Source organism: Sinocyclocheilus anshuiensis, unplaced genomic scaffold, assembly GCF_001515605.1.
Source record: "Sinocyclocheilus anshuiensis isolate Anshui unplaced genomic scaffold, SAMN03320099.WGS_v1.1 scaffold868, whole genome shotgun sequence".
NCBI lineage: Eukaryota > Metazoa > Chordata > Actinopteri > Cypriniformes > Cyprinidae > Sinocyclocheilus > Sinocyclocheilus anshuiensis.
Genome location: NW_015552624.1, coordinates 868,260 through 877,729, shown reverse-complemented (window position 1 = coordinate 877,729; position 9,470 = coordinate 868,260). Strand labels below are relative to the sequence as shown.

The 9,470-nt window shown below is 40.9% G+C and overlaps 1 protein-coding gene across 2 annotated transcripts in view; it reads left to right on the top strand.

Moving 5' to 3' along the window:
• Positions 1-6,790: 6,790 nt before the first annotated feature.
• The window catches only part of LOC107666335 (ETS domain-containing transcription factor ERF-like), a 33,172-nt gene continuing 30,492 nt past the window's right edge, over positions 6,791-9,470 (top strand). For both annotated transcript variants that reach the window (XM_016457590.1, XM_016457589.1), the window contains exon 1: positions 6,791-7,317. In XM_016457590.1, coding sequence (XP_016313076.1) covers positions 7,296-7,317 — 22 coding nt within the window. In that variant the 5' untranslated portion in view covers positions 6,791-7,295. The remainder of the gene's footprint in view (positions 7,318-9,470) is intronic.

Below are 9,470 nucleotides of genomic sequence, written 5' to 3'. Positions count from 1 at the left end.
GGTGCTCGGGAGGGAGGTAAAAGAGGAGTAGGAAGTCACGAATAGTGCGAATAGGAGTAGGAAGAGAGAGTTCCTAGCTGAGATACAGGAGATGCTGTCAACACACACATGCCGGGCCCGATATAGACTGACACCATACCAGCGGCCCTCGCAAGCGCTTATAAACACGCATATGCTCTCGTAGCCGTTCGGTGTCCTCTAACACTTAACCTCGCTCATGTTTCTTGTGGCTGGTGCCCCTTGTATCTGCTCCACAATTTACTTCTGTTCTCACTTTTAATTCCTCACCCTCATTCCAGCACTCTCTCTCTCTTGCTCTCATAGGCTTGGCACAGCGATTGGCAAAGTGCCTGAAATGGGTCAAATATAACTCCTGCATTCCTCTCCTTCAGTCTCTTTTCCTCGCTGGCTTATGAGGCCTCACACACACACACACACACACTTGCAAACACAGTCTCGTTCTCTCAGGGATTACAGTGGACTTTATTTACACCCAATCAAGTGGTCGTAGGGCACCTGGTTTTACCACTTTTGAAATATTTACTTTAAATAGTTTGAGAGTGCCCATGTATGCGCTGCCTGACTGCATTCTCATTGCATTTGCTTATAGGAAAGAGCTACTCAGCGTCACCAGCCCCACATGAGTACAATATCCACCTGGATTTTGAAACAAATAAGTTTCATCGAGGTCTGTATTTAATTTTTCATCACTTTTTTCGGTCTATTTAATTTATATTGCTCATACTTGGTGGTAACCCTGAGTATTAAATGTCAGCGCTCACAGCACAGATTTCCATTGAAGGAGGGATGTGAGGCATATCTAGGGACTAGGATATCATTAGTTTATATTAGTTTTTAATTTATTATATATGTTTATGTCCAAAATATAAAAAGTATATAGAAAATTATCAAGTGAGAATTTTTATGCACATTTCAACTTTTTTCTGAATTTCTGTGTTGTTTTTATCCAAAAATCTGCAAAAAAAATATATGAATGGAAACCCGGCTGTTGACAAGTCAAGGTGAGCTCTTTTTGTCTTTTGACTGCTCGTAAGCAGACACCTAGCAACTACCCAGAACACCCTAGCAACTGCATATCAACACCCTGACAAACACAGAGAATACCTCAGCAACCACCTTCAGGGCCTAGCTATGTCCTATAAATCAAAAACACCATATTAACAGCATAGTAACACCCTGTTAACCACCCAGAATAGCCTAGCAACCACCTTCAGAGCCAGCAAAGTCCTAGAAACCAAAAACACCATAGTAACCGCGTAGCAACACCCTGGCAACCACCCAGAATATCCTAGCAACCACCTTAGGGGCAAGCAATGTCCTAGAAACAAAAAAACAACATAGTAACTACATAGCAACACCCTGGCAACTACCCAGAATAGCCTAGAAAAAGCCTAGCAACCACTTTCAGGGCCAGTAATGTCCTAGAAACTAAAAACACCATAGTAACTTCATAACAATATCCTGGAAACCACCCAGAACACCCTAGCAGTAGCCTAGCAACCACCTTTAAGGCCAGTAATGTCCTGGAAACCAAAAACACCATAGTAACAGCATAGCAACCATTTTAGACACCCTAGCAACCACTCTGAACACCTTAGCAACCTGTAGTTTTGCATATGCAAGCTCTAATCCGGATCTCTCTCATCCACATTTAACCCAATGAATTGCTTTCCCTACTTTGTTTCTTACACCCCATCATCACTCGTATACATCTATCTGCTCTTCCCCAAAGTGAAAGTGTGGTAATCCTATTAGAAATGTGTGAATACCAGCTGGGACAAGGAGAAGCAGAGAGAGAGGGGACACTGAACAGAATGAGAGGGAGAGTTTATGTATACTTGAAAGAAAAAACATGGATGACAATTTGCACGCTCCTCATCAAGAATCCCTTTGAGATGTGCATGTGGGTTTGAACAGGAGATGTCTTTGGGATCGCAGCACTGTAAAATCCATCTCTGCAGTTGTGTGTAAAGTCAAAGGTGTGTGTTACGAGGTTAGTGTGGCAGACAGCAGAGAGACAGGCCAAATGTGTTTCCTGAAGAGTTCAAGCGCCAAGAAAATAAACAAGTCTTTTGATCACAAAGAGTCTATTCACGCGCTCCTTTACACGCACACACAGATGTATACATAAACTCTCTCTCTTTTTTTCTTTCCCCCATGCCCTTCCCCCTCCAATTTTGGGCTGCTGCTTTTACCCCTTGCACTTTTAGCATTTTAGCCCCACCCCTTCCTTTCTCTCTCTCCCTGACACTCTTTCCTAATCCCCGATTCCCTTGAGAATTCCTCCCTGTCGGTCCCACAGCACTTCTATTTCTCTCGGCCTCTTTTTCTCTCTCTCTTTCAGCTAGGAAACCTGGAAGACGAGACCTCGGATGCCGTAGTTTAACTGTATTTTTGAAAACCTGGTGAGAAAAACTAAAAAGGAATGCCATGTTGCTGACCTTGACATCTTTAAACACCTTCATAACAGCAATTACACATGCACGCACACATAAGAACCTTCCATCATTCGTGCACAATGCTCCCTTTGTGCGTTTGAGTGTGTGTGTGTTTGGATTCTGCATGCATGCATATGTGGATGTGTATATTGGGCCCCCTTCACGGGGTCAGTGGGGGCCATTTACTAGTAGAACTATAGTCATGTTTGGGAGGTGACTAAGAGAGGACGCTTTTTCCTGCCGAACCCCAATCGCATTATCATTAGATTTCCTTCATCAGAAATTGCAGAAACACCCTTCAACCCCCGTTCTGCCTTGCTCAACAAGCTTCTATTTGTTGCGCTGTAAACCTGGCCACAACATATGCAAAGTTGCTTTGATCAGTCCTTCATGAAGTTTAATGACCACTCATTAATCAGTACTTTTTAGCTGTCAGTGATTAATCTTCCTCATTCATTCTGAATCCTCAGTTGAGTGATCATTGGCCTCAAATGTGTGGGTGATGGGACGCTAATTGCAGTGATTGTGGTGTTTTGTGTCGACTTGTCAGCGGGTGAGAAGTTGAAATAAAGGACAACAGGCTGAAGGATCACTTTGATTTGTTATGACATCTATCTTGTTTATATGTAAGACAAGTAATTTAATGCAACATGGCTGAAATTAGTGATGTGCTATAAGATGTAGTCATGCATAGGAAAAAAGAAACTGGTAACTGTTTGAATTTGTTGGTTATATAATTCAAGGGAGGTGTTAATTCAAGCCTAATCTTGCTCGCTGGAATTAAAAACAATTAAAGTGTGCATTAAACTCCCATTAGACTGTTCACACTTGATTTAATTGCTTGGTCCAAATGTTTTTATCCTCAACTCCCTATATGGTGAACATATTGTATATAATTTCATACCCATAATGCACTCTGATTTATAGTGTACAGCCAATGTATACAAGCTGATACTATGTTTTATATGAACTTTCACTTTTTTAATAAGTCATACATTGATTAAAGAAACATTCAAATGTAGTGAGTCAATTATTTATAATATTTGTTTTTATCTGTTAATAAAGTTTAATGCCACGTTTTATCTTTTTTTGTTCACTTATTTCCCATGCAGTGAACTAAACTATTGTTCAAAACTTTGGAGTCGGTAAGATTTTAAAAATATTTTAGTAAGAAGACTTCTATGTTGACCAAGGCCACATTTTTTAAATCATAAATACAGTAAAAACTGTAAAATTGTGAAATATTATTACAATTTAAAGTAACAGTTTTCTATTTTAATATGTTTTAAAATGTAATTGAATCCTGTGATGTAAAGCTGAATTTTAGGCATCAGTCTTCAGTGTCACATGATCCTTCCGAAATCACTCTAAAATGCTGATTTGGCACTCAAGACATTTTTGAATCAATGTTGAAAACATTTGTGCTGCTTAATATTTTTGTGGGAACTGTGATTTTTTTCAGGATTTGATAAATAGAAAGTTCAAAAGAACAGCATTTATTATGTGTCTTTGCTGAATAAAAGTATTAATTCCTTTAAAAAGCGGTAAAATACATATAGAAAATAGTGATTCAGTGAACAAGTGAGCGATTTTGGACACAGCAACAGTGCTCTGGTCCCATTTTCGTCTTCACATGATCACGTGCATGTCAGTGTACAGATTCGCGAATGCTCAAAAGTTAAAGCGTTCTGTGCATCTGAGAATACCATGGAAAAAACAGCACATAAATTACCTCTTTCTTCTCCCTACGAAACCATTTTGGAGTTATCTTTATGACGTACTTACACTATGTCCTTCCATCGCTTTGATATTCTTGGATTCCCAAAAAAGGGTTATTTCTGTTAGCGCATGGTTATGGTTTTCATTAAGTTACAAGAATATGTGAATTGCCTATTAGTGCTGCACTAAAGAAGCACTAGTTCGTCCCGTGCCGTGTGCCACTTTGTATGTTCCCATGGCCCATTTGCCTTGAGTATGACTCCTCTTTTTCTCTCTATCTTTTTTTTCTCATCTGCGTCTCTCCCCTCTCTTTCTCTCCTGCGCGTCTGTCTGTCACTCTGATTAGAGACGGCGGGGTCGTGCCACAAAGGAGGCCACAAACCAGATCTCTGTCTCTTTCTCTGTCTTGCTCATTTTGAGTCATTTGCTTATGCACCAGCTTATGTATTCAGAGTTTTACACCCAGAGCCTTCTTCAAATTAACATCAATTGCTGGTAGACGTCAGTTTTTCCTCAAATGTTAATTAGAGGCTAATGATTGAGGTTGAGCATTATGTGTGAAATGTATAATGGCTAATGAAAGACGAATGTTGTTTATCATTTATTTTGCCATTGCTTTCATTTAAAGATGAAGTGTGGGTTTTGTTGCATTCTCAGTATTTGGAAGTCCCCAGAGATGAGGTTCGCATACAAGAAGTAGTCAAGGCCTGGCCTATGTGCTTGTGCTCGCTAGTAGCATTAACGCTGAATTGTTAATTTAGCACTTACGTGCAAATGCTTTACAAATGTCATCTACTACCTTTGAGTTTCCACTGACAACTGCTCCCGCTCTGAGATCGCGAGAAAGGGAGGCGGTGGAGGAAAAGAACGAGAGATAAGGAAAAGAGAAGGCCACCTACAGACTCGCATTCGTTTCTCACTCCAGCCCACATTTAGCACTCTCAATAACAATTGCATTTTTCTGAGTAAACAACCTTGAAGAACATTCTGTTGCGTTCAATCCATATGCCACGACACTGTGACACTTCGCTTCGCACACATAATAAGCTATAATTTCAGCGTCTGTTGGATCCATGGCCTTTTCTGCAAAAGGTTATTGCAGATTGTATATTTATAGTCCTCAGCTTATATTTATGACTGTCAAACTTATCTTCAGTGCAAACAATTCTACTTTTATTTAAAAAAAAAACCCGTGGACGAAGTGGAGTCCAGCCCGGGGTCGTCACATGTGGTTGCCGCAAGCCCGCCCACCTCCGCTCACTCAAGTGAAAAACAAAGTAGTTGTGAAAGCAAAACTACTTTGTTTGGCCTTCCAAAAGAGGACACGACTAGAAATCAGTATAAGTCATTATAATCCGTAATTATTTCCCCACTGGATGCTACAAATGCCTCGTTTATATGGGTTTTAATGTTTTTGTCTCGTCGCTCCGGCCAGACAGGGCATCACAGTATGGTAAGGGGCGTAACATTTCCGTCACACGCTTGAGGTATTCGGCCAATCACAATGCACTGGATAGCTGGCCAATCACAGCACACCTCGCTTTTCAGAACGATGAGCTTTGTAAAAATCGACGCGTTTCAGAAAGGCAGGGCATAGAGGAGAAACAATAATATACAGTATGTGGAAAATAATGTGTTTTTTTTTACCTTAAACCGCATAAACACATTTCATTACACCAAATACACAAAATAATGTTCTTTTTAGCAACATCATATGACCCCTTTAACACTAGGATTCTCTATTCTTTCTATTCTTTTCACCCGTTTTATTTTTATTTTTCAAAAGACTCTTAACACTACTGTTCCCTATTCTTTTTCTATTCTATCTACTTGTTTTCTTTTTATTTATTATAAAAATAAAATAAAAAATACCTTGCTACGTGTACTGCGTTAGGCTAACCGAGACTTGTCACAGCACTTTCATATTATTGCCCTTTTGTTGGTTTTGATTGCTTCTATTGTCCTCATTTGTAAGTTGCTTTGGATAAAAGTGTCTGCTAAATGACTAAATGTAAATGTTTCCTATGTTACTTTTTTAAAGCATGTTCATCCTCAAACTTTGAGTCACATTAGCAGGGGCGAAGGAACCGTTTAAAAAAATACATGACTGTTTCATTGGTGGAATAACCTCAGACTTGCACTTTCCCACAAAATATAAGTTGTCAAGCTAAAAAAAAATGCCTAAATTAATATCAAAGTACCAAGCATGCACAAGTCGCATGGACTATCTTGAACTCCACTCATGTTTATTGTAAGATAAAAGAGCAGTACTGATATTCTAACACATAAGTAACACAACAAGACTTAATACAAAGCTCGTTTTTAGCAGTGTCAACTTTGAGGAAAGTGAGACCACCACTGACGACAGATTTCATTGGTTTTCGGTCTGTTTCTGTGGGACAACATGTCATCGGCACCTCGCTATGTTGGCCAAGATCGGACGGCGTTGCTGCGGAGCCAGTGACGCCAGCCCCGGCACAAATGGCGAGTGGGCGTGGCTACGTGCTCTCTCCGCCCCTCCCTCCCCCGCTTAGCGTGGGCGGCCCCGTGTGGCTGGAAGAACGTAACACGACACCCCCATAGAAGAGGAGGAGGAGGCGGAGGCGGAGGCGGAGGCAGACGGGAGAGAGAGTTGCACGGAGTGAGTGGAAAAAGAAAAAGTCCGTGGAAAGAGAGGGAGAAAAGTGGATCGGGCATTTCTGCCTCCTCGGTTGTTTTGATTTTGTCGGCTTCTCCTCGTGTTTCAGCGAGAAGCCTTGAATATGCAACTTTGCAGCGTATATAAAGTAATCAGGAGTTCAGCGCGGACACGGTGCTCCTCCATCGGCACGACGCGCTCCGATATCTGACCGTAAACGAGCGAGTCTGTCCGGCCACAAGGCAACAACGAGCGTCCTCCACGTTGGGGAGGAAAAACAAAACACGAAAACTCCGAACAGGCCGGGGAAGGACGAGTGAAGGGGCTGGATTTGAGGAGGAAAAGTTTACAGAGGAGTTTTGTGTACGATCCTTCCTGAGCTCACCGAGAGGAAGAAGTTCAATTCATCTCTCTCTCTTTCTAACTCACTCTCTTTCTCAGTTAGCACGACTGCTAACGAAGCGGCTATACTTTCCAACATGAAGACCCCGGGCGATACGGGTAAGTTTTCCCACACAACAACAACAACAACAACAGATCGGTATAATCCAACTTTAGATTACTGTTGCCAGAAAATCAAGGTGCCAGAAGCGTCTTTTTTTAGAGGGTTTTGAGGTGTTTGTCGTTTTAGAGGAGTTTCTCTGTGGATATGCAGCCCGCTAATTCCGCTCGGATTAACGTTAGGTGATGATGTGTTTATAATATTCGTATTTTAAGCGACTTTTTTTGCGCGCAGACGTAAGTCCGATAAGTATTTAACGTCACGATATGTGATACAGTGTTGTTGTGAAAGTATTGTGAAGTTAGAAGCTAGTTGGCAAAGTTAGTTTTACTGAATTTTGGGTCTTTCGTCTGTTTTTGTGTAACGTTAGGCTGTACAGATCACTCCATATTGTATGACATTTACGGGTATTTTTGTGTAGCTGTCATTCTGTCTTGTTCGTTGACATGAAAAGGTTTGCTTATAGGGATTCAAATCGATATTTTAGAGCACACAAATTTTCACAACTTTTGAACCGTCCCGACTTAGACAGTCACGTCTGTTTTAGACACGATTCACATACTAAACGCGTTTATTACGCTTCCAGGTGCATTAAACTTTATGAGAAATGTAAAGGTGTTTAAAATGGCTTTATAACCGCTTGTGTTGATCCAGTATGGCATCCACCATTTGCGAGCAACTTTCAGCCATTTGGCCCTGAGAAAGTGGCATCCCATCACAGCGCCTCTCTGTGTGAGCTGGAGGATCTTACACAATATATTTCACATTTATGCTTTGTTTGTGTTTACTGTTGTGTTTAGTTCATTTATGGGGTCTTGTGTCTAAAAATGTAATGTTGAATGTCATGAATGTTTCACTGGGCTCCAGGTCGTTTAGTAAGTCCTGCTTTTCTTTGTTTACTTTGTATGGAGGCTCATTTTGGATAAGCTGACAATCGCTTTTACTTGCTTGATCTGGTTGTTTGACGAGCTAAAACCGCTTTTCTGTAACCCTTAAATGGGCAGGCACTTAATACGAGTTTTAGTTTTGCAGTATGTAATTGTAATATAAACACCAACATGTCAAAGATATGAACAGTTACCTTGAGTTCAGTTCATGTTACTACTAGTTTAGATAAAGAAAGTGAGTTGATGCCAGTTTTTATACCAACTCATCTGAGTAGTTGTCATGTCCCCCTTGTGTATGTTATCTTAAAGTAGTCTTGCATTGTAATCTGTGCCTTACGACCGCTTGGTTCATAATAACCTGGTGAATATTCATCTGGTTTGTATGGAAAAATGCTGCCAGTTCATGGCAGTTCAGTCTCTGTTAGGTGTCTGAGCTCCACCAACGCTGAAGTCGTGGTCTTATGCATTAAACCATTAGCTAATTCTTCCATTCGTACTCCCCCTCATTTGGTCTGCAGTATAAAGTAAGCCGCCTTATGGTATGGTAGAAGTTTTCCATGTTGTGCGTCGTGTCTGGGACGCAAGTCTGTTTTCGCGTAGGCGTGCAGAGGTGGGGTTCTGCGCACGCTTACTAGTGGGGTTTTAAAGGTAGCAGAACTCACAAAGTATGATCTTAGTCGTTTTCATTGATCCAGGGCATTTCATTAAGATTTCCTGCATGTGGAGTGCATTGTGGGTAAAAAATATCCAACATGTAGGTCAGGTAGGCTATATGCTGGAGTTGATTTTATCCATCACCCAACCCTTTATTTTAAGATTGGACAGGAAAACAAACAGAAGGTGAAAAGAGTTTCTACAAGCGGAAATGAGCTGTATGGTTGATCTTTGTGCCATATCAAATTGTTCCTTTTAGGCGAGGTGTTCCCCGCCCAGGTCACCAAGGCTTTGTGTTGGAGAGATGAAATCGGTCTCTTTCTTTTGAATAGCTACTCTTTATTAAAGAGTCACCTAAACCAGCTATTTTACCTGCCGGTTAATAGTATTGTGTTGGGATGAAGTCACTGCCGTGCTGCTTTGATCACATGTGAGTTTTTTTTCTACTGTTACTCTAGTAAGTTTTGTCGCAGAATTTGGCTTAGATCACAGATTTATTTTGTTATTTTATTAGCTGTTGAAGTTCCAGTGTGCTTCTCACTAGGGTTTATGCAAAAAGATACACCGTTGCATCAGTCGTTTGCACTTTGGCACTCTTGTTTGGCCGTCAA